The sequence below is a fragment of the Mytilus californianus genome, unplaced genomic scaffold, assembly GCF_021869535.1.
Source record: "Mytilus californianus isolate M0D057914Y unplaced genomic scaffold, xbMytCali1.0.p SCAF_10, whole genome shotgun sequence".
In the NCBI taxonomy this organism is placed as follows: Eukaryota; Metazoa; Mollusca; class Bivalvia; order Mytilida; family Mytilidae; genus Mytilus; species Mytilus californianus.
This window is the reverse complement of record NW_026262582.1, coordinates 13,660,463-13,686,547: the sequence shown is the minus strand read 5'-3', so window position 1 is coordinate 13,686,547 and position 26,085 is coordinate 13,660,463. Positions and strand designations below refer to the sequence as shown.

Here is a 26,085-nt window from a genome sequence, read left to right as displayed (position 1 = left end):
ATGACAAAAATAACCAAAAGGTATCCAGAGGATGTCTTCAACAACATGATATAGGTGTCTATACAGCATGACGAAATCTCAATTATTCCAAGTCTATCAAAGTTCAATAAATTTAATGGAAACAATTAATAAAATCTGCCATTCACACCCAATTCTCTAAAAAAAGCAAAACATTGAGATATGACATAATTATGACAACTAGTTCCGTGGGATCTTATATGATTTAGACCTGTTAATTGTTGATTACCCAGGGTACCACACAATGACCTCTATATGGTTTATACCTGTTAATTGTTGATTACCCAGGGTACCACACAATGACCTCTATATGGTTTAGCTTTTTGTGACAGTTAGATGGTTTGGTTTACATTTGTTGTTCAATTAGAGTCTCATATAAAATAACATGTTTCTGGAATAACTTCTATCAAGTAAACTTGATACAAATAATTTGGGAAAAACAAAATATGTGAAGTACAATTATGAACTTGCCACTCAGGGGCATTGGCATAGATAGATACAGTGTTACTCATTATCTGTCCTTTTGTCATTCAGTAGTACACCAGGTACATGTATTTGGAATTTTAAGTTATTGATTCTAAGTTATTGATTGATTGATTGATTGGTGTTAAAAGCACTGTTGGCTATTTCATGGCGGCCAGTTTTAATTGGTGGAGGCAGCTGGAGTGAACCACAATCTTTAATTGGTAGGAAAACTGACAATCCTAGTCAATTAAGATTGGAGTCGAGTGCATCTTGCACATGCAGGACTTGAACTCACAACCTCAGTGTTGACAGGCTTGTGATACAGTAGTTGAACTACTTAAACCACTCTTCCACCAATGCCCCTTTAAAGTTATACATGTAAATATTAAGCAAATTTAGGTTTACAAGTAGATAATTGTGAGGACTGAGTACCTATTTTGATTCAAATGCCCTATTTTATTAGGAGTTATGGCCCTTGGAATTTGGCAGCAGAATGTGACAGTAATGTTGTCCCTACACACAGAGATGCTTTTGAATTACAACCCATCTTTCTGATCATTCTCTGAATAAAATAAAGATTTATAGCTATCAGTAAACCCCCTACACATCTTGTTTCTCTGGATTACAATCCCTCTTTCTGGTAATTCTCTGGATGAAGTACACTAATGACTACCAGTATACTATACTCCATTGAATCAACTCAATTCCTCTGTCTTCTCGTACATTTAATGTTGGTAGTTTAGTAACTTCATATTTTTTTTCACACATTTTCTTCTAATTTTTGAAATGATATATGTTTTTCATTGTTTAAATAAAAAAAGAATATGGAGTAGATGTCGTGATTTTTATTTGTCCACATAAGACATTATGCACATTTATTTATTTCCTAAAAATTTTTTAAAGTCTTTGTGAATCAAATTGGGCAAGAGTTACTTCCCTTTTTCACATATCCTGTCAGAGTAAAAAGAAGAAGGATGCTGGAGCCCTATAGTTTTAATTCGATAAAAAAATTTATATACAACAATTTTCAAGTAGCTTATTAGAAAAGAAATTATTCGATCTGAGATAAGTTTTCCCATTTAAAAAATTTTTTTTTAAGGTTATTTGCCCCTGATTTGTAGAGTAATTCATCGGCGAGATTCTCATTCCGTGCCGAGTGAACTAACGTGATTTCATAGAGTTGCCAATCTCTGTGTATATATGTCCCTGTAACTTAGTAGGATCACAACATTCTTGACAATGTATTATGAACATATTTTTATTTTTGGTAAACTAGCAATGAAATTTTGAAAAGTCCTTTAGTTTCTGAAACAAATTATTGAAAAATTATTGTAAGTTCAATCTCAACTTGGTGAGACATGAAAGTACTCAGAAATAATTTTTGTACCAAAACTTAAAAAAAATGTAAATTACCATAATATAAAAACATGCATTGAAAGTAGTGTAAAATCAGAAATTTGTGTGTACCTTTATTGTACAATGAATAAACATGCGAGATTTTATAATCATGATTTCTGGAAAAGCTGCAGATATTTAATGTTAATCATTCATTATACTATGCTGGGCATTGATATATTGAAAAATAATGGAATAAAGGATGTTTGCTTATCTGGTTTTTGATTTTTTGTCAGATATTCGAAATCTTCTGGCTTTACCCATGTGGTGCCAATAAAAACTTTGCCCACTAACCCCTACTTTTCTTTCATAATTTTATTACATATAGTTGTAAAAGCCAATTTTGAAAGTCTTATAAAGTCTTTGTTATTTTTTTCTAGTTTTTGAAAGCAAAAAGGTGCCAATAACAAATGTATGAAAAATTTAGAGAGAATCTTTTCCTGCCAAATTTTCAATGGCTTATATCTCCCAAAAAAAAAAGGGACACGGACCTTGCAACTTGTTCTGTTTAATTAGTTTTGTTATATATATACTATCAATTATAACAGTCTTTTAAAAAGCTTGTTATTTTTAAGAAATAACTGTAATATTTTTTCTGTCTATGAAGAAATAACATCAAAAATGTGATGCACACTGAATAACCCGCGTAGCGGGTTATTTTAAAGTGTGCATCACATTTTTTATGTTATTTCGAATAGACAGATAAAATATTACAGTTATTTCTTATAATTTAATTCTAAATTCCATTTTAAACCGGAGTAAACAATGAAAAAACGTTGATGACGTCACGGTCACATGACTAAATTATGTCTATGAGCTGATAAACAAAACAACGTCAGCCAATCAGCAGACGCGTTACATCCAAAATTAGATTATTGAAATTTAGTAGCGAACATCCTTAAAAGCTTTGTTACGACATAGTATTTACAGTACTCTGACATCAAACTAGTACCAAAACACCAATTTTACCATGATACTTTTTGGACTGTTTGGTAAGTTAGTTAACATTGTCTGCATTTCTTTTTCAGTTGTTTACTAAGAATAGTGGACTCTTTTGGAACAGAGCCAGCATATAACTTGAGGTCGTGGGCGAAGGCACATAAGATTCTCACCACGTGGGGAGGGCAAGATTTACAGCCACAACAATTTTTCACTATGTTTCGTAAGTCTTTATTAGAGGAAGATAAAAGATATTAACTCTTAACTAAAAACTAACAATTAAAAAAGTTCTTGACATTCATGGACAAGTTGAAGAATTAAGGGGGAAGAGCATAATTGCACACATCACATATATTTTCAAGTTTCATTTGCTTTTTCAATTTTATGATAGAAAATTGGCCTACACTAGGCATTGAAATATTGAAATATGAACATTAAGGGTATTTAAAGATTTGTTAAGGTATAGCATTTAAAAAAAAAATTAAATGTGAAAGTTTACAAATAAGGGAGAGAACTCTTGTAATTTTATAGATAGATTGAAAATCTCTTAATTGATCAATTGTTACTAGCTTAACATCCAGTGGCAATAATTTCATGCATATTTGAGACAAGAAACTGTAAACAATTATTTCAATAGGAAGGATTGATGCAAGATGGGATGACATGGATGAAGGGTGGGAAATTTGAACTGCCACCTGAAAATAATGGTATGTTTGATAGGGGAGAAATCTTGCTTGCCAAAAGCCACCTATTAACCACTGAAAGAGTTCTTTCAGGTGAAGAGAGGTTGGCGTTCTCTCTACACAAGACATCAGATTTCAATTCACCGTTCTGACCCATCGTTGCTGCAAATTTATACATCCAGCATACCCAAACAATCCCACTTTGTCAAGAGTTTAACTGCTGGTCAGAAGTAGACCAATGTCACCATATTTCTTTACTTAAGTTACCCATATGGTTATTTACATTGAGGAACTGTCCAATTTCTCAAGGGTTCATTGTTCAGAAATGAATTTGGACTCAGTATCATAAATTTAGTCAGTCTGTTCTTTTTTTACTTTCAGCTCATAGTCCAGATAATTCTTTCATGGGATTTGTAGTTGAACAACATTTAAATGATACCAATGTTGTAAAGATTGAAAGGAGAAATCAAGCTTTAGTTTATGGGAAAAACGAATATATGTGGGAGGTTAGTAGAATGTCATCATTACATTACTTACAAGAATTGAACCAAATTAAGGAGATGTACTGTCTGGAAAATAGATGAATCCACAGCACATAGTCTTATGTATCAAACTTACTATGACTTGAATGCCTTTAGAACATTACATTCTTGTTTAGATTGCTCCATGTCATGGTAAGGTCAAATGCAAGAATTTCTGAAGGCACACCTATCAATTTCCAAAATAATCTTGTATACTGTAAGTGCAAATTTATTTCTTGATACAGCTTTTTAAGATGACATGTTACTTTATATAGATGTTATTAAAAATTACTTTCTGTTTATTCACTTCTTTTTGGAGCATGAGCTGACATCAGTGCAATCTGTGATTAATTTGTGTGTCATGTATGCATGTTAACTTCAGATTGTGTAAATATATTTTGGATTTTATCACAAATAGATTGATCTTCTTAGTATACATGGTATAAGCCTCCTTTTTGAGGAGCACCACCATGATGTATGGTTTAAAGGAAGACATTTAGCACTTGCACCAACTTTATTTTTTATCTGATATTTTTGTTTCATGTTATTGAATTAAATATGCACTTAAAGTATTTATTGGTATATGAAAAAACAAGATAAGAAACAATATCATTTAAATTTTTATTTTACATTTTGTGAAATTTGCGAGACATAGCGATCCTACATTCCGTCGGCGTCCTTGGCGGCGTCCACAAATATTCACTCTGTGGTTAAAGTATTTGAAATTTTAATAACTTTCTTAAACTATCCTGGATTTCTACCAAACTTGAAGAGAAGCTTGTTTATGATCATAAGATAGTATCCAGAAGTAAATTTTGTAAAACAAAAATCATTTTTTCAGTATTTTACTTATAAATGGACTTAGTTTTTCTGCCAGTTAACATTACATTCACTCTGTGGTTAAAGTTTTTAAAATTTTAACAACTTTCTTAAACTATCTTGGATTTGTACCAAACTTGGACAGAAGCTTGTTTATGATTAAAAGCTAGTATCTAGAAGGAAATTTTGTTACAATTTTGTTCCATTTTTTCCGTATTTTACTTATAAATGGATTTAGTTTTTCTTCCAGTTAACATTACATACAGTCTGCAGTTTAAGTTTTTAAAACATTTATTAGATTCATAAACTATCCTGGATTTTTACCAAACTTGGACAGAAGCTACTTACAATCAAAAGATAGTATAGAGAGGAATATTTTTATTAATTTGTTTTCTCATTTTTGTTGAGCCTGCGATTAACAGCAAAAGTAGGCGAGACACTGGGTTCCATGGAACCTTTACAAATTTTTTTTTAATGTATAAGTACTTAGCATGCTATTTCATTGTTAATGTATACATACTTAGCATGCTATGAATATAAGATAATAAATCTATGCACAGTACAGCATGCATGGTTTGTTTGTGTGTGTTTGTTTGTTTTCAGACAATTTGAAACAATATTAAATGATGCAAATAAGTCGGTATGACCTTAGACCCCGAAAATAATTACCTTTGACCTATTAACCTTCATATCTTCCAGGACAATGATTTAGTTCAGGTAAGGTCATGGTTTTGGAGTTGCCGTTAAAGCATAAACCATTTCGCTGTTAACAAATTTTCTTGCAAGAGGTCAGTTATATTTAAAAAGTTCTAAAAGTAAACAAACTTCAGGCAAAAAAAGAAAATTCTTGTAAGGCAACCACAGATTAATCCAATTTCTAATTTACCGTTGCTAGTTTTCAACAATAAGTGTGTTTTTTTAAATTCTTTAAAAAATGTAAATAGAAACAGTTGCGGATCCAGGATTTTGAAAGGCAACATTATGAGTAGAAATTGTAAAAACCTATATGTAGCTACATGTCCACTGATGAAAATTGACCACATGCAAGAAAATTTGCGAACATTATTATGAATGGGTTTTGCTGTTAATGAAAATTATGTATTAAATATGTTTAATTTCAACACTCTTTTTATAGATGTACACTTGCTTTATAATGTTGCAGAGTGATTTTGTTGTTTTTATTAACAAAAAAGTCTCTCATTAAGAGGGAATATTAAACAGAGTGGTGTTGATGGGATTTTTATCACTGGAAATTTCTGTTATTATAGAGATCCTCTTTTTAAGTTTCTTCCCTTCAATATATGCTGATTTTGATTTTAAACATTTTTTTAAATTTTGGTGTTTGAATATAATAGAAATGAACGATTCCTTTGAAACAGTGGATTTAAAGGGCTATTTTTTATTATAACTGTTGATTTATACTTTTAGTTGATGTCTATTTTTGTAATTTGAAAAAGCATAATTTCATGGTTACATCATTTGCTTCTATCAAAGTTATTATACCCGCGCTTTAAAAAAGTGGGGGTATACTGTTTTACCTCTGTCTGTCCGTCCATCCATCCAACCATCTGTCCGTCCATCCATCAGTCCGTCCATCTGTCCCATGAAATTTTTGTCGCTTTTTTCTCAGGAACTACAGTACAAGAGTTTCTGAAATTTGGTTTCAGGGTTTATACAAGTCGGCTATACTGTGTGATGCTTTTTCAGATTCATCACTCAACAATTTCCTGTTTACCGAAATATTGGGACGAGGGTATCATCAGTGAGCAGTAGCTCGCAGTTTCACTTGTTTCTCTATATTTTTTTATGTTTTCTATTTCATAGTTTTCCCCTCTAATCAAAATCAATGAAAATTGTAAATAAAAAAAATCCATAGTGTTTGAAAATGAAATTTATAAAATTGAAAAAGAACCAGTTTTTATAAGGCCAAGAAACACGCTTGCAGAGCATTTCTACCTATTTCCATATAAGATATATATAAAATATGAGCAATTGAGCAACCATGTTGTGTTTGATTTATGTTTAAAATTGATTTGCCTATTTTTGCAGGTATTAAATGTTATAATGTCAGTTAATGTAATAAAGAGATGTTGTCCAATAAAAGTTTAATGTGATTATGATACACTAGTAGAAAGTCTAAATTACATTTAAAAGTCAGTTTCAAATTCAATGCACCAGTGCATTTATTTATAAAAGAATAGAAATTTTGGCTGAAAGCATATTTAAAAAGAGATTACGATAAATTATTGTGAATCAGTCAAGATGTTATCCATATCAGACCCTTGGCTATCAACTCAAGTTGATATGATAGTTTTGAGATGATATGGAAAATTATATTCTATCAATTTTAAATTTAATTGGAATTGAGAAATACCGTACTGATGGTATTGCATGGCTGATAGTATATAAAATGGAAAAATGCTTGGGACCAGAGAGCTTCTATTGGGATGATGATTTTTCTTGAAGACGGTAAGACCATTTCAGTTCTCACATGCAGGGGCATAATGTCCTGTATAAAATAAGAAGATGTGGTATTGTTGCCAATGAGACATCTATGCACCAGAGTCAAAATGAGATGGATGTAAGCAACCATAACTCACTAAACAGCATTTAACAAAGGGCAAAACCCTTACCCCACAGTCAGCCACAAAAGGACTTGCCACAACAAATTGCCAAACGAAAAAAATCCTGCCAGACCTTTGACAGACTTTTCCTTTTTTGGTTTAAAACTGACCATGGCATGCATAATCTATTTAAAGAATATGTGTTGTAAGTGATGATTAATGGTTTCAGAGTTCTCGAGTTTTCCCTTGAGGTCCTTATAGATTTTGTGTAAAATTGTTTTGGTTACCTTTGCAAAATTTTTGTGATCAGGACCTTCAGACAACACTTTTCTAGAACTCTTTATAGGCTTTATGAATAAAAGTACAAAAGTAGCTTAACCATTTCACAAACTCTGTAAGCAAATTCAGACAGGAGATTATAGGTAAAGGGTCACTCTGTAAGCAGATTCAGACAGGAGATTATAGGTAAAGGGTCACTCTGTAAGCAGATTCAGACAGGAGATTATAGGTAAAGGGTCACTCTGTAAGCAGATTCAGACAGGAGATTATAGGTAAAGGGTCACTCTGTAAGCAGATTCAGACAGGAGATTATAGGTAAAGGGTCACTCTGTAAGCAGATTCAGACAGGAGATTATAGGTATAGGGTCAGCGTCTCAGAAAATGTTTACAGATCATGTCAATATTGTATGGTTCGAATATTCTTAACTTTGATTATTAAATGCAGCAAGGTTTAGATACCTTAAATATAACGCTTCAATGTCTAATTGATTATTTGTTTTAAATTTGAAAATATGATATCAAGTTGTTACAAACTAGAGTAACTATTTTGTAACTATTTTGGTAGTAAAGAATAAGCTTCATTCTATGATGCTCTTAATTCAAGTATATTACCACATCTGTTATAGTATATAAAGAATAGCTAGTGAATATTAATTAAACATGTTAAATGTAATGAATTTAGTGAAGTGTTATTATACGACCACAAAAAAATTTTGGGGTCGTATATTGCTATCATGTTGTCGGCGGCGTCATCGTCATCTGCGTCGTCGTCGTCCGAAGACATTTGGTTTCCGGACAATAACTTAAGTTAAAGTGTATGGATCTCTTTTAAATTTGACCAAAAGTTTCAATACCACTAAAGAAAGGTTGGGATTGTTTTTGGGGGTGATGGTCCCAACCGTTAAGGAATTAGGGGCCAAAAAGGGGCCCAAAACAAGCATTTTTCTAGTTTCAGGACAATAACTCGTGTATAAGTATATTGATTGCTCTGAAATTGTACCACAAGGTTCAATACCACAAGTTGAAGGTTGGGATTCATTTTGGGGGTAATTTTTATACGCCCGTCAAATTTTTGACGGGACGTATTATGGTATACAAATGTCCGGCGTCCGTCCGTCTGTCTGTCCGTCTGTCTGTCCGGCGTAAACATGTCGCACCGTAACTTGAGAATGACTTATCCAAATTTCATGAAACTTAACATAGTTGTTTCTTATGATGGTCAAACGATCTGTATACTTTTTGGTGAAAATAAGATTAAAACTTTTTGAGTAATTACTAAAACAGGTGTGTGTTTTTTTTCACATGTTGCGCCGTATCTCAAAAACAATTTATGATTTTTGCTTAAAACTTTACACACTTCTTAGTTATATTAATCTTGAGATCTGTATACTTTTTGGTGATGATTCAAAATTTTATTTTAGAGATATTGAGTATTTTGTTAAAAAAGGGGGAGGGGTTTTTCACATGTCGCGCCGTATCTCAAAAACAGTTTATGATTATTGCTTAAAACTTTACACACTTCTTAGTTATATTAACCTTAAGATCTGTATACTTTTTGGTGATGATTCAAAATTTTATTTTTGAGTTATTGAGTATTTTGTAAAAAAAGGGGGAGGGGTTTTTCACATGTCACGCCGTATCTCAAAAACGATTTATGATTATTCACACACAAGACGACGGGCGTATCATGCGCTCATGGCGCAGCTGTTTATTTTTTTTGGGGTACAATTTTTAATCCTCAAGATTTAAGAAATTAACAAGAAAATTTCTTCAAATATTTATATTTGGAAAGGGGGGGGGGGGATGGGGGGGTAAAAAAAAATTATTGGGGGGGGGGGGGGTCAATTTTTTGTCTTCAAGATTTAAGAAATTGTCAATTTTCAAAATAAAAATTTGGGGTCACAATTGCTATTTCTTTGTATATAGTCTGAAAACAGATTCAATAAGTATTGCGCAGCAGCACAGTGTATTGCACAAAAGCAAGAAATCTTCAATTGAATATATATTCAAATCATATAACTAATTTTAAGTTCTTTTACTACATTTATTCTGTGTCAGAAACCTATAATGTTTCAAATATTTAATTACAATCCAAATTCAGACCTGTATCAAGCTTGAATATTGTGTCCATTTTTGCCCCAACTGTCCAGGGTTGGACCTCTGCGGTCGTATCCATCTGCGCTTGGCGAAGCAGTTTATTCAATTATCAAATTGAATGTCACTAGTCCCCTGTTAATAGCTATTAGGCTTTCTTATTGAGGCTTGTTTCTTTTTAATTTCCCTTTCCCATCTGCTATGCTTTTGTAAAGGAAATTGATGTTGTTTTGACCTCTATGTATTGATTAATATTTCACTTGCCCTTGCTCATAATAGGAGCAGGTTACCAGGTGATGTTATCAGTATATTATACAAATATTACATAATTTGCCTCATTGGCAATCATACCACATCTTCTTATTTTAATATCATTTAGATTGATTGGAAAATTGTTGGTTGCTTAACATCCAGTGGCAAATATTTCATTAAGACAGCAACCCAACATTATGATAAAACATGAAGACACATGCAGAGGTGTTTAGTAAATAAAATGGCTCTTTTCAGGATAAATAAGTTTCTTTATGTGTGTTTTAATAGTTTAATGCTTTAACACTAACACAGTACTGTCAAGGCAAAATTTTAAACATGAGACTTGAGAATTACTCTGATAATTTGTAGTAGTTAAGAGTTCACATTGATATCATGTGTCATCATGTGTTCAAGATCCTTAATTTTTTTTTCATTACTGGTATTTTTAACTGATATATAGATTAAAATGCATAATGTTTCTATGTTTGTATTCACACAATTTGAATTTTCCAGAAGGTTCTGGGAATTTTGGTGGTTAAATTATAAATAATTGTTCACAAAATTAATGGTTTTAGAATTGCAACTACCTTATTTTGAGACTTTCAGACTGAGAGACTTTCAATATACATTTTTTTTCAGATAAGTTTGTCTTGGTTGTATAAGGACTATACAATTTAGGCAGCTTTGCATAATTAACATTCTAACCAAAGTTACATATCCTATACAATTACTTTATGATATCAAGTCATGAATTTTAATACTGTAGATTCAAAAATATTGGCCATGTTTGTGTTTCGAGTTGTGAAATTTCATACAATTAATTGTATGCAGCATTTCCTAAAATAGATAATAATGATTAATGCACACACATAGTTGCTGAGTTTACAGTAATTGAATAACCATTTAAAGCTTTTTAAATGGGAGAATGCAGATGATTGTTGAAAATAATAAAATTTAAACATGTTCTTTAACTGTATATTTACAGGGTAAGGCAGCGTACTTAGACGTCATTAAATCATTGGTAGAAATACATGGGACAGTGTATATAGATACAGATGCTAAAAATAAAACTCATACCATTCCATCGTATGTAAATAATCATGGGTTATTAAATGGAGAAGATCTACACACATTATTACGTCAATCAAAAGTAAGTTAAAAAAATGAACGAATCTATCAATATCAAGTACTGTTCGCTAACTTATTTACGCAGATGCTTTGTTTTAGGTTTAGCCCTTTCTAGTCCACTTGACGGCGATCACAATTTTCAAATTTTCTTGATGTAGTTAAATAAGGAAAGATCCAAGTTTTACATATTTGAGACAATTTATTTTCATATTATTTATGTACTCTCGAAAAAATAAATCACTCCCAAAAATTTGTTGGTTTACAGTATTTGCAAATCTTATAAGAATTATATGTGTATATCCTTTCCAGATTGTTAATCAAACATTTTCTATTGAGATTTGATTCACGTCAAACATTATGTAGTAAAGCCATTGAATCTGTATTTCTTATGGTTGAATGAAAGAGTCGATTTAAAATATAATTTCTAATAATTTGGCCAAGAAATCACACTTGGTCTATTGAATACAAAGGTTTATTCAACTGGTCACAAATAATTATGTTTTACAGTGATTTCTCTCCACCAATTGCAGTTAGTTAAAATTGTGACCAAATTACAGTCAAACTGGTTAGAAACTTTACCACCCTACGTTAGAAGAACTACAGTCATGAGTTGTACAGTTTGATTTAATGAAACATATTGTAATTTAGTCAAAATTTTTAACAAGCTGCTATTGGTGGAGAGAAGTCACAGTAAAATGTAACTATTATAATTTGAACAATTTTATTTACAGATATTTATAGGACTGGGATTTCCCTATGAAGGACCAGCCCCTCTAGAAGCCATAGCAAATGGTGCTGTATTTATAAATCCTAAATTTAACCCACCTCATAGTAGTAAAAATACCAAATTTTTTAAAGGAAAACCCACAGAACGCAAGGTATGTATTAAGTACTGTAAATTCAGAAATTATTGCATGCATTTATTATTGCGATTTTTGAAGAATGGACAAAAATGTGAGATTAATTATTGCGATTTTAGGAATATCTGCATACAGTTCTATATATCAGATATCAGAATGCGAGTTCTTATTATTGTGATACTTACCCTGTCGCATTATTCACATTAATAAAAACCTCTCAATAATTCCTTAATTTACAGTATTTATTAATGATTTAATTTTTGATGTACACGTCTTCTGATTGGCTGAAAGTTTTTTGTCTATCAGCTCTTAGACATTATTTGTCATGTGACCGTGACTTCATCAACGTTTTTTCATGATTTACTCCTTGGAACTGGAATTTAGAATTAAATTATAAGGAATGACTGTAATATTTTTTCTGTCTATTCGAAATAACCTAAAAAATGTGATGCACACTTTTAAATAACCCGCTACACAGTTTATTCAGTGTGCACCACATTTTCGATGTTATTTCTTCATAGACAGAAAAAATGTTACAGTCATTCCTTAAATAATTTTTAAACCCCTACTCTAATATTCAGGGCTATATTGTAATCATCCTTGTCTGTTGTCTGTTCGTCCAACAAATATTTTTGTCACACTTCTCAAGAACTATTGAACTGAATGACTTTATATTTGGTAAGCAGCTTTTGTCACTGGTGTGTTGTAACATATGATATCTTTTGGATCTGTCAGATATCTACTTCCTGTTTACTGACACTTTGAATTTTCAATATGTTAGATGAAAATGAATATTTTTGTCACACTTTTCTCAGGAACTACTGAACAAAATTGCTTCCTATTTGATCAGCAGCTTAACAGTAATATGTTGTAAAGTATGGGCACTTTTTAGATCTATCAGACATCTATTTCCTGTTTACCAATACTTTGAATTACAAATGGGTGTATGCTTAACAATGAGGGATGTAACTTCTTGTGTTATCTCTTTCCTAGAAGAAGAAAATATTAGATGAAGTAAACGGAAAGCTAACCATTTAATTCACAAATTAATTTCTTATTTGGAACAAGCATTTTCAAATAAAAGTTTAGGGCCAGTTGTTGATTTAAAAGAAAACTTTTGTAACCAGCCTTGAAGCCTATTTGACCAACCGCCATTAATATTCACCGCTAACTACAATATCCGTTAACACAATCAAGATAAAATCTCTTATCAAGTAGACACAGAGTGAAGTCAAGGAGACTTTGTAATTTTTTTTCACCCCTCTTTTAGAAAAGTTTGATATGAGAAAAAAGTCAAAGTTTAAGCATGTGTGCTAAAAAGCTACAAAAAATTCAAGGGTGATAATTCAAATCTTGAACTGAATACAATTTGAGTAATGATAAAAAAGGTAGTATAATTTCTACCTTTGCAGTATTGGTTAATATTCACATTTGTCAATATTTTTATGGTATTAATTGGCAACTGTCATGTGAAAAATTAACTGAAATAATCCAATGCAAACAAAAGTTATATGATATGTGTAAATAAATTTGTTTAGATTTTTGGACATTAAAATTGTTTGTATTTTTTGTAGTTGACAAGTCAACATCCGTATGCAGAACAATTTCTTGGTGAACCATATGTATATACTATAGATATAAAAAATATACAGCAAGTCAAAGATACAGTGTCAAGAATATTACATAGAAATGAGGTCAGTTATAGATTAATAACTGGTAAAGACAAATTACTGGGCAAGAAGCAATTTATATACATGGAGAAAGCTTATTTTGGAGCTTTTTAGCCCTTTAAAATAAAAAAAAAATGAAACCATTATGGAAGTTGAAAGGTCTTAATTTGAATTACAGGAGATGTTGGGTATGTTTTCATGGTGATAACATATCAATCTATATAGAGCTAGTCTAAATAAATGCCAAAGCTTACCCATTAGTATAGCTAACCCATTAGTATAGCTAACCCTAACACTAGCCATAATTCTAAAACTTTACCCTGACCTAGAACACGCCTTAACTTAACCCTAACCATAAATGAACCCTAATGACAAAGTAAATTAAGACCAGCAACCCATTTACACAACAACACCAAAAATCATCAAGGGTTTAATATGACTGTCAAGACGATGAGACAAGTGTCAATTCAATATGTCAAGACGATGAGACAAGTGTCAATTCAATATGTCAAGACAATGAGAAGTGTCAATTCAATATGTCAAGATGATGAGACAAGTGTCAATTCAATATGTCAAGACAATGAGACAAGTGTCAATTCAATATGTCAAGACTGAGACAAGTGTCAATTCAATATGCCAAGACGATGAGACAAGTGTCAATTCAATATGTCAAGACAATGACAAGTGTCAATTCAATATGTCAAGACAATGAGACAAGTGTCAATTCAATATGTCAAGACAATGAGACAAGAAGTGTCAATTCAATATGTCAAGACAATGAGACAAGTGTCAATTCAATATGCCAAGACAATGAGAAAAGTGTCAATTCAATATGTCAAGACAATGACAAGTGTCAATTCAATATGTCAAGACAATGAGACAAGTGTCAATTCAATATGTCAAGACAATGAGACAAGAAGTGTCAATTCAATATATCAAGACAATGAGACAAGTGTCAATTCAATATGTCAAGACAATGAGTCAAGTGTCAATTCAATATGTCAAGACGATGAGACAAGTGTCAATTCAATATGTCAAGACAATGAGACAAGTGTCAATTCAATATGTCGAGACAAGTGTCAATTCAATATGTCAAGTCAATGAGACAAGTGTCAATTCAATATATCAAGTCGATGAGACAAGTGTCAATTCAATATGTCAAGACAATGAGACAAGTGTCAATTCAATATGTCAAGACAATGAGACAAGTGTCAATTCAATATGTCGAGACAAGTGTCAATTCAATATGTCAAGTCAATGAGACAAGTGTCAATTCAATATGTCAAGACAATGACAAGTGTCAATTCAATATATCAAGTCGATGAGACAAGTGTCAATTCAATATGTCAAGACAATGAGACAAGTGTCAATTCAATATGTCAAGATGGTGAGACAAGTGTCAATTGAATATGTCAAGCTCTAAATTATCTGAAGTCTAGAAAAAAATGTGACTGTATACCATCAAAGATCTACCATCAACATAAAAGCCCATGTAGGAAATAGTGATAGATGTCTTCTAACATTGTTCCTAACTTTAAAATATTTGTGAGTACTCAATCCTTTTACTCTTAATCATCTTAATCAGTGATAAACATTGGAGAATTAACCATAAAAATCTGTTTAGAAAAAGCACTTTAATAACTCAATTTTACCAGAATATTTTAAAAAAACCTTCTATTCAAATTTGTGTTAACTCACTTTTATTACTGACATAAATTGCAAGCTTAATTAAAAAGGTCAAATTTCAGTTAAAAAGTAAAAAGGTATATGCCCATAAGTTGTCTCCAAATTTGTGGGCTAGTATTTATAGAATAGCTAATCCAAGAATTTGAATATAGAAGAATACTCAATGAGACAGAACAACATATTATTTCACCATTGTGTGTAGCATATGAGTTTATTATCAGTCTTGTTTGGTCAGGAGTTGAATAATTTTCGAATATGTTAAAATCCTGTATAAACAGCAACATCCTTTAGAATTGTTTTTAATCAATTTATTTTCAGTTTCATCCTTATATGCCATACGAGTATACAGAGGAAGGCATGTTACAGAGAATGAATGCTTATATAGAACACCAAAATTTCTGTCAGTTTCAAAAACAACCAGCAAAATGGCCTCCAAATAGTGCTGTTAAGTTTATACTTAGTGAAAAAGGAGTCTCATGTAAAGATGCCTGCTGGGCTAAAAGTAAGTTGTTGTGTAAAGATGCCTACTGGCCAAAAAAGTAAGTTTCATGTAAAAGATGCCTGCTGGGCTAAAAGTAAGTTTCACCTATAAGATGCCTGAAGGGCAAAAAGTAAGTTTCATGTATAAGAAGCCTTTAGGGCAAAAAGTAAGTTTCATGTATAAGAAGCCTTTAGGGCAAAAAGTAAGTTTCATGTAAAAGATGCATGCTGGACCAAAAGTAAGTTTTATATAAAGATGCCTGCTGGGCTAAAAGTAAGTTTCACGTATAAGATGCCTGGAGAGCAAAAAGTAAGTTTCATGTATAAGATGCCTGGAGGGCAAAAAGTAAGTTTCATGTAAAAGATGCCTGCTGGACCAAAAGTAAGTTTCATATAAAGATGCCTGATTGTCTTAAAGTAAGTTTCATGTAAAGATGCCTGCTTTGCTTAAAGTAGTTATCATGCTAAAGATGCCTGCTGGGCTAAAAGAAAGTTTCATGTAAAATGCCTGCTGGGCTAAAAGTAAATTTCATGTAAAGATGCCTGCTGAGATAAAAGTAAGTATCCTATATGTGGAGAATGCCAAGTTCGCTGTATGTTCATAAACATATACAACAAGTACAGTTGAGGTCAAGGTCGCTGTATGTTAATAAACACATACAACAAGTACAGTTGAGGCCAAGGTCGCTGTATGTTAATAAACACATACAACAAGTACAGTTGATGCCAAGGTCGCTGTATGTTAATAAACACATACCGTATAGCGGGTTATTTTCGCGGGTGTAAAATTTCGCGATTTAGGGGCAACAAAGTATACGAAAAATTTTGGCGGTTTTTATTTTGGTGGATTCTTTAATTCCAATTAAATATTTTGGCGGATACTGAACTGGTTGCAGTTAAAAAGTTTTAAAAAATGACAAACACAGGTCTATTGTTATGGTTAAATGATTGTTTTACCTGCATGTCGTCTTATTTATTGATTATATTTTGATACAGTTAATCAATAGAATACCGGTGCATAGTTATTTGTCACAGGTGTACAAACTTCTTGTAAATGTTACGATTGATTAGTTATGAAATTGACCGGACCTTTGATGTACTAATTAGATTATAAAATTATCATGAGTGACTTGCAACTCTTATATAATTTGACACTAATCAATAAGGATAAAATACCTGACAAGCGTACCTTACACTCTTATATTATTATTTATTTTATAATGTAACCAAAAGACTAATTAACACCTAATGGCCAGTGAACAATGGCATTTGGCATTTATATTGTTTAAATTAACATAAACCGTTATTGATCCGTCGAACGGGAAAAATATATAGTTTACAAAACGCTTTAGCTATTAGAAAGAATCGAACGTATGCATAAATTTTAGCGGAGTTTATTTTCGCGATTTCTCCTGACCCGCGAAAATAACCCGCTATACGGTACAACAAGTACAGTTGAGGCCAAGGTCGCTGTATGTTAATAAACACATACAACAAGTACAGTTGAGTTGTTGATCTGTTACAAATAAAGGCAAAAGATGCTAAAGGGATAATCAAATCTCATCATTTATAATGAAGAAAGACCAATAATGGTATGGCAAAAAGACCAGTGGTTATCTCAGGTGAACCTGAAGGGCAAGCAGATCCTGCTCCACAAATGACACCTGTCCTGTATTCCAAATTCCTTGTTAAGTCTCATTTGGTGATATCACTAAAAAGAAAAAGGGGAACAAAGCAATATTTGAGCACCTTTATTTTGCAGCACGAAAAAAAAACAGTATCTAATATGAAATTGATAGTGTAATGTCAAGTTAAATTTTTATTTTCAATATCAAACCACTTATAAAGAAGCTTGTGCTATAAAGGAGCACATAATCCCTTTAAAGATCAGCAAGTGACTACAAAAGTAATGTAATGACTTCTAAAACTTAACCAATAGTTTGTGTCTTTATAAACAGTATCTAACATGAAGTTGATTGCAGGGATAATGTAAGTTTAAAATGTTTATGCCTTTCAAAGAATTAGAAAAAAGGGTTTTTTTGCTACTGGCACCAATATGCTTAATTTTGTTCAAAAATTCTTTGCAGTTGAATTTATAAGAAAAAAATATGAATTTGTTCTTTTCTTTTCAGATTTAATCTGTGATCCTAGTCACTTCCGAGATATAAACTCTAAGGAATCGTTGCTTGAAAGCGGATCAACATGTGCTCAAAGTAAAGAACTTACCGGAATTCTCTATCCATCATTTAATACAGTGACTAACGAGTGTGAGACTCAGAAAGAAGAATTCTTATTTAGTTGTGTTGGTGAACACTTGGAATTACAGAGACTATGTCCGTGTAGGAATTATATCAAAGGTCAAACAGCATTATGTCAAGGTTGTGAAGTATGATGTTGCCATGGATACAGTTAGAATGACATTATGTGATATTGTACCAATGTTTCATTGTTCAGGTCTGAAATTTGTTTTTGTTTAGAAATTTTGATTTTTTTTTCTGTAGGAGAAAATCAAACCATCTCATTTGTGGTGAGGTGTGTATTATCTATTTGGTACAAATTTTAGACAATTGAAGATATATTGTAGTTAATTTTAGGATTATTCCATAAAACTGTATGGGTTGGGTAGGAATGGACTTCCCAAATCACCTCACAACCAACATACTTTTGGTAATTTAACATACATCATTTGGACTTGCAACCTTCAATGACCCATGTTAAAAATGTCTTTCCTATCCTCCCATGATAATTTGTAGTTAGTCTAACAAATGTATTATCTGTTTTTAATGATGAGGAAAATTCCTCGTTATAACACTATATTTTAGAAATACACATTTTATTGTTTGATATCAAATTGGAATGTTGAAAAGGTGCTCATGTTTATAATGTCTGAATTAGTGCAATGTATCTGTTATTTTGTGACAAAATCCACATTTCAAAATTTATCTTTTTAATATATATGTCTACCTTGATATATATGGGGGAAATATGCAGTTTTTGTGAAACATATTGGAAAAATACTCTTAAAGAATAAGCATTCATTGTATTGTAATCTACCATACTTTATATAATAGTGGGGACATTGTCCATTTTCTGTTTATTGCCTTAAATATCCATTATTTACAGAAAATGTAATGCAACTAAACATTTTGGTGAATACATTTAAAATTATAACCTAGAAAATTAAGTTTATTATTATATTAATGATACCATCTGATTTGATATACTAGTAATCCTTTGATATGCATTTTCAAAAACAGCAATTCAAATCTGAAGATCAAGAACAGTTTTAAGTTTAAAGATGTGATAAACATCGCATTTGATTTAAACATCCTCAATTTATTTATGCCATTTGATTAAAATTCAGATCAAGTGCCCAAGCTTTGCTTACAAGGATTTGAAAACTCTTCATTCTACTTTCTGTTTTAAACACCTTTGGGGACCCTCTGGATTGTTCAGATCAACACACACCTTCACAAATTTGAAGGCTTAAATTTCATTGGCTGATGCAATAGTGAACAGAACAGAAAGTAAAACAGAGCTTTGTCAGATCCTTGTAAGCAAAGCTTGGGACACAGGATTTGTATTTTAATCACATTCTTTATTTATGTAAACCCGGAAAATATAATACATGTATAAATATTTAAATGCCCTCAACTTAAAAGTCAATGCTGTATAAAAGATATATGATCATCTACTTGCCCTCAATTATTATGGTGCAATTGAAATCATTATATCACTGACATTTCTGTATTATTTTATATGTTATAAAATATTTATTAAACATTGATTAATATCTATGAAGGTAGATTATTATTGCATAATTATTTTTTGTGTAGATCTCATTTATTGTTAACCAAAAATGAAACTTTGAGAAAAATTGGGAATGTTACTTATGTTGCATATATATGTATGTGATTAATATATAGTATGATATATTACATCATTTTAAGATATAAGAATCAATTTAAGATTTTATCAAATTGTATGCTACTTTAAATATAAAGATGCCAATTTAAAAAAAAAAAATGCAATAGTCAACCTTCCTAGCCTTGGTAATAGGTCAAAGTTGAGTAATTTGATAGTATTTCTATTATTATTAGAGGTTACTATTTCTGTCAAGGTTGTATGATATGCATAGGGAACTGGTTTAAGTGGACTTATGTCTTCAAATACTTTTTTTCTAAATTTGATATTTTTTACTTGAGATTTAAACATTTGTGAGTGTCACACTAACAGTTTACGATCATACCAATAGAAAAGGTTAAAAACATGCATTTAAGTACTTTCATAATACCTGTTACAACTGAACTAGTCGAGAGTGTACATTCAATCATTTTAAGTTTACTTGTTTGCTAGGTAACTCATGAATTCTTTATTGGCTATTGTAAATGAAGAGAAAAAAAATGTCAAACAGGTTTTTCAATCACCCTTTTGTTAACGGTCCCATGATATGATTGGCTAGTGATAACTATTGCTACTCTTGCAGTAGAGGTGGGTGACATGCTTTTAGGGATGTAGGGGATAAAAAAAGTGGGATCTGGGAAAAGGAAGTGGAAAAAAAATTACAAAAAATTGTGGAATTGGGTAAATGAGCACCCAGCGTAACCCCCTCCCAGTAGGTAGTATACAAAGGAACTATTGATTTTATGTTCCACCTGCAAACATACAAACTTAATTTCTCTGTGCTTTGTACACACTCAAGTGCATTTACTGTAAATAGATTTTAAAATCTGCTGCTTTTATCATAACATTGCCTATTCATATGATTATGTTCTACTCTTTTTCAGACCTGCCAACTTTCCTTCTTTACGGGGGATATGCCCCATAAGAGATGTTGACCTGACCCCTTATAAAACACAATTATTTAGACTAAATACTTCAAAAAAGGCAGAGTAGTAAAAAATACATTTTGAACACATGTATACTCATTCAAAACCATAGATGTTCTAATTAAGTACACTAATGACATGTATAGGTCTTTATTAGGTCCTCTTGAGCTGCATACCTGCCAACTTTTCAAAATCTCCATGGGGGATTTTAAATGCAAAAGGACCTGATGCTCCTCTTATATTGTCATAAATGTTTTAAATCTACTATTATATTGTTTGAATGCGTATATATGTGCTGTTTTCTACTCTTTGATCGGGTTGTTGTCTCTTTGACACATTCCCCATTTCCATTCTCAATTTTATTTAATACCCTTTAAACTCATTTGAATGCCTGTTTTGAGGTGTTCAGTTTATATAATAAAGAATTTCAAAATTCAGGTGAACACCTCTCATGGGGGATATCCCGAATAAATTGGGATAGTTGGCAGGTCTGTGTGCATAAAATCCCAAATGGAGATTTTTCAAAAGTTGGCAGGTATCTCTTTGACATTAGATTTTAAGACTAGTTATCAAACAGAATTTTAAAATTTTAATTGTTAAATGTCTTTAAAATGTTTTAAAATATTGGACTAGGATGATTGCTGAATGTCAACAATTGATTTGGGGATCTTAAAACATCATTGATCAACACACAGGTTTGTTGTTATAAATGGCATTAATGTAAATATAAAAAAGTTTTTAAATCAGAATTAAATATAATTTGTCAATTCATTTTCAGGTAATTTATCATAAGGTGTCCAATGAAATATAGTAGTACTTAGTAAAACAAGAAATGACTACCTCTCTGCTGATGCAGTATTCTTTTAACTATTTTTATTTTTGATCTGTCTTTTAGAGTTTCAGTTAAAGAAGTCAGAAATCAAAAGTTAGAGATTTTTCATTTTTCATAATGTGTGTTGGGTTAAATTGTTGTTAGAAAGGAAAAACAGATGCATTTTAATTTTTCTTTTGGGGAACAGATTTCTTGTCAATGAGTTTATATGTTAAAAAGTTAAAGCTATTTAAATGTGTGTTGTTACCGGTAATCAGTATATATATTTTATTGTATAATATATTCCAAATGTCAAATTATTCATTTTGTAATATTTTAACATCTACCTTTTCATTTAAAACATGTACTCTTCCAGTTTGTTGAATCCTTCCATTAATTAATCAAAAACAACTTCTACATGGTGAACCATAGTAATCCAATGTGATATTAAAACTTGTAATTTTAATTTATTTCTGGATTTCATAATTAGTTGACAAGATTTATTTAAATTTTAGTGAAAAAAGGGGGAAATACATGTTGGTCAGAAATTTTAAAAAGAGCTGTCGTAGAATTTTACACATGGGACAGGGAGGCACTTTTTTTGGTCTGAATTGTTTTTTTAAAACTGTATTTCTACCCTGCTAACAAACGAAGCAAGTATCGTTAAAATCTCCACCCACCTATCTGTAACAAAGCCGTCATTATGAATTCTGGAATGTATTGATATGTGATTTCTTTAATAATAAACAAAAATCATACCTTTTTGTGAAATTTGATTTTGTTGTGACCTCAGACCTCTTTTTACCTATTCCAAACAAATCTTTACTTAGTTTTTTTTTTTTTTAAGGATGTACTTAGGTGAAATTAAAAAAATCTAGAATTTAAAATTGATACTATATGTCAGAAGAGCATTTGTTATGGAACAAAATAAGCTCAAAATATTGAAGGTTATGGAGCTCCTTTTCGAGATATTTAATTTAAAAAAAAAAAGAAAAGGCTGGCTCGGACTTTTACCTTATATTTGCATTGGTATTATTTGGGTCTCAAATCGAAAGAAAAGAAATCTAGAATCTGCTTAAAATTTAGTAAATAACCATTTATGGGCCATGGAAGTCTGATATGAAAAGAAAAATGGGTGTTATGGGGCAAAATATCTTAACCTGTATCGTAGGGGAAAAAAAACAGGAGTCCGAACATCTGAGAAAAATTCCTAAACCTGACCTAAGTACATCCTTAATGTAAAATTTTGTAACATTATTTTAAACACAAGGGATTGGTTGGATTTTCTGTGAATTAGATAGTTTTTTTTTTTAGTTTTTTTAGTTTTTCGAAGGTATCAATCAAATTATTTTTTACAAAATTTAACACTATAAGGTATGGGGAAAATCTGGATTCAGAATATTTTTTTTTGTCATCTGCTTGACCACAATATTTTTTTCATCAAATTGGGGATCAGAATATTTTTTTTAGGAAAAAACCATAACCCCCTCCTTGAAGTTAAATGGTCGTTCCCTTAATTGACTAGGATGGTCAATTTTCTTTCCAAATGTTGTGGTTCTCTCCTTGCTTCCACCACATATAAAAACTGGCCGCCATGATATAGCTAAGAATGCTGAAGTGGCCTTACACACAAGCAATTAAATTTTTGCTTCAAGGATACCAACAAAATCTGCATTAATGAGTATCCAAAGAATGAATCGAGTGTATTTCTAAGCAGATTTGTTACGATAGAATTGGGTTATAGTTACCTCATTTATTTTAGTGTTCCATTGTATATAATATTTGTTACACAAGTGTGAAATAAAGTTACTTAAATCTACATTATTTGGTCTCTAGCGGATAGTTGTCTTATTTTTGCAATCATATCACATCTACTTATTTTTATATTAGGAGAAATCTTTGATATGTAATAATGTAAAAATGGGTCTGTTGAAATTTTTCAGTTGGAATTTTATGCATTGACGGTTCTATCTGATTCTTCATTGCATTTATATCTAGGAGAATTTTTTCTAATTTTTTTTTTTTGTGATATGATGACTTGCAAGTGAGTATATATTTCTCACCAAGAAGCAGTTTTGGGTACCCTTGTCAGAATAAATTTGGTTTTAGACATCAAAAATACAGTTAACAGTAAAAATATTGTTGTAAAAAATTTTAATTTCAACCAAGCACTCATACATTACTTCACAAACAGATAAACCAAATGTATTTCTTGAGAATTTTTTTTCCATTAGTAGGGATAGTCTGTATGCTAGAAAAATAATGCAAAAACAATCCTGTAAATATATATATATATATATTTATATATGATAAAACATTTTAAGTGCTGTTAATTCAGAATTTTTTGCGGTCTTTTTATAATGGCGAAAATTAGTAAGTTTCACGAAAATAAAAACTTTTGAACTTTGATAGCATTATTTGTATGCAGCATTTCCTAAAATCGCATTTATTAACATAGCATATGTGTCCCTTGTTCAAACATCATAATAATAAATAATAGCAAAAATTTGTGAATTTGCCGTAGCTTATATCAGCAAACTGAGAGACAGTTTTATAAGTTTTCATTTGACCTCAGCTAGAAATACACGTCATTATTTATAGTCTTGTTGATAACTGCTTTTTTATAAAGAGTAAACTATCATGTTTGATATTTGTATTTTTTCAATAAAAATATTGTTATTTTTCATAGAAATTAGACAGATAATTCACACTTTTGATAACACTCCTGTTACTTCACACGATTACTTTGGAAAAGCTACATACTAAAATATGTGTTTGAAAAAATATTTAGCTCTAAGCAGTCAATTACAAACTTTATAATAATGTATGGGTTGTTTATCTATTGATCAAGTTTAAAAAAAGGGGGAGGGTTGAGATCTCATAAAACTAGTTTAACTTGCCACATTTTTATATGTCTGTCCTGTGTCAGGAATTTTGTCAGTAAGTGTTTTATGTCATATCATATTTTTTGTTATTTTGAGAATTGGGTGTTGATGGCAGGGCTCTCGGTCATAAAACTTAACTCAGTACTCAGAGTACAAAATCTGTGGTAGAAACACCAAATCCAGTATTTAGATTGGTTAATTTCTGAGTCTGAATTCCATAATCTTTGATTGTTTCTGTTGAATTTATTAGAATTCATTTACAACTTTTACAGATTCCTGATGATTTTAAGCTTGACACGTTGTATAAACACCTGTGTATTGTTTTGAGACAGTATCATAAGTATGTTGCCCCAAGATGATTATTTTTGTCGTCAGCTTATTGTTTAAATGATGTATACCCCTTATATTCATATTTGAATTGAACTTATATTATTCTTGATTCAACAAGACTACACAAAGTTTTAAATCATTGATTAAGTTAATGGTGCTTTATTGATATAAACAGATAAGGCAGAAAATCAAACTTTTAATCATGTTAATAAGATTTTACTTATTTAGTGTGTTTTAGGGGTTTTAATATTTTTAGCATTTATCTGTCATACCTTGTATTTTAATTCTATTTTAATCATATAAAATGTGCAATTTCCTTGAAATAATTCCTGTTTTGTTTTAGGGTAAAGGTTTATATAAATACATTGACAATCCAAATTTCCGATAAAAATTTCAATATGATCAGTGCCTTCTGTACATACCAATTAATTCAAAATTTCCTCAATCAAAAATTGTTCAAAGCCATTCAAACTTTGAAATTTTATAACCAAAAAGAAAATAGTCACCTGTTTTTTCAGTTTTAGTCTAGAAAAAACATGATTATTTCAAATACCATACATATGTTTTTGCCTTTCAGAGCTGAATCTTTTGAAAGATCTTAGCAAATATGGTGCATTTAAAAACATTATCTCCTTAGATTGGGTTATCTTATCAAACAGGATTTACATTTTAAACTGGAAATATATATATACCACACCCTAAAATATACGATCGACAAAGTGTCATATAATATCTAAAATATACGGTCGACGAAGTGTTGTATAATATCTAAAATAGAGAGTTTTCTTTAAACGTACTGCAGAATAAAACTGAATTTCTAAGAAACCATAAAAAAATCACTCCAATGTCCTCAGTGGTGTACAAAGGTTGGGTTGATGTTGATTGGAGTGGGTAGTACCAATATCAAGAGCTCTATATATTTGAATAAGGTGGGTAGTACCTGTATAAAACAATTTTACCATCAAGATTTAAAACAACAGTTAGCGTATGATGCAGCGTATTGCTTTGTGTGAACTTCCATAATTAAACCCTCTTATTTTATGTTGTGAATTTATGTCTTTTTGTCTCATTGTTACTATAAATAGAAATGATGAAATTGTTATGAAAATATGTGATATTATGTCTATGTTTACATGAAATATACAAATAAATGATTTAACCTTTGTTTACCTGTTTATATTTCTTATAAAAAAGATGAAATGATGGAGGCAAAATGATGGAACTCATGTAACAAGGACTACAAAAAACATATCTAGGGAAGGTTATGTAACCATGCCACATAGATAATTGAACCTGTTACAGGTCAGGAGCCTGTTATTCTGTGGTTGTTGTTATGTAACCATGCCACATAGATAATTGAACCTGTTACAGGTCAGG

The 26,085-nt window shown here is 31.1% G+C and overlaps 1 protein-coding gene across 4 annotated transcripts in view; it reads left to right on the top strand.

The window, feature by feature from the left end:
• The window catches only part of LOC127717647 (alpha-1,6-mannosylglycoprotein 6-beta-N-acetylglucosaminyltransferase A-like), a 106,052-nt gene extending 80,179 nt beyond the window's left edge, over nucleotides 1–25,873 (top strand). For 3 of the 4 annotated variants that reach the window (XM_052223376.1, XM_052223373.1, XM_052223374.1), the window contains 8 exons: nucleotides 2,907–3,040; nucleotides 3,882–4,006; nucleotides 5,540–5,557; nucleotides 11,015–11,179; nucleotides 11,889–12,035; nucleotides 13,592–13,711; nucleotides 15,692–15,875; nucleotides 17,986–25,873. In XM_052223376.1, the coding sequence (XP_052079336.1) occupies nucleotides 2,907–3,040; nucleotides 3,882–4,006; nucleotides 5,540–5,557; nucleotides 11,015–11,179; nucleotides 11,889–12,035; nucleotides 13,592–13,711; nucleotides 15,692–15,875; nucleotides 17,986–18,245 (1,153 nt within the window). In that variant the 3' untranslated portion in view covers nucleotides 18,246–25,873. The remainder of the gene's footprint in view (nucleotides 1–2,906; nucleotides 3,041–3,881; nucleotides 4,007–5,539; nucleotides 5,558–11,014; nucleotides 11,180–11,888; nucleotides 12,036–13,591; nucleotides 13,712–15,691; nucleotides 15,876–17,985) is intronic. The other variant, XM_052223375.1, reaches the window with a different exon arrangement.
• Nucleotides 25,874–26,085: the final 212 nt, after the last annotated feature.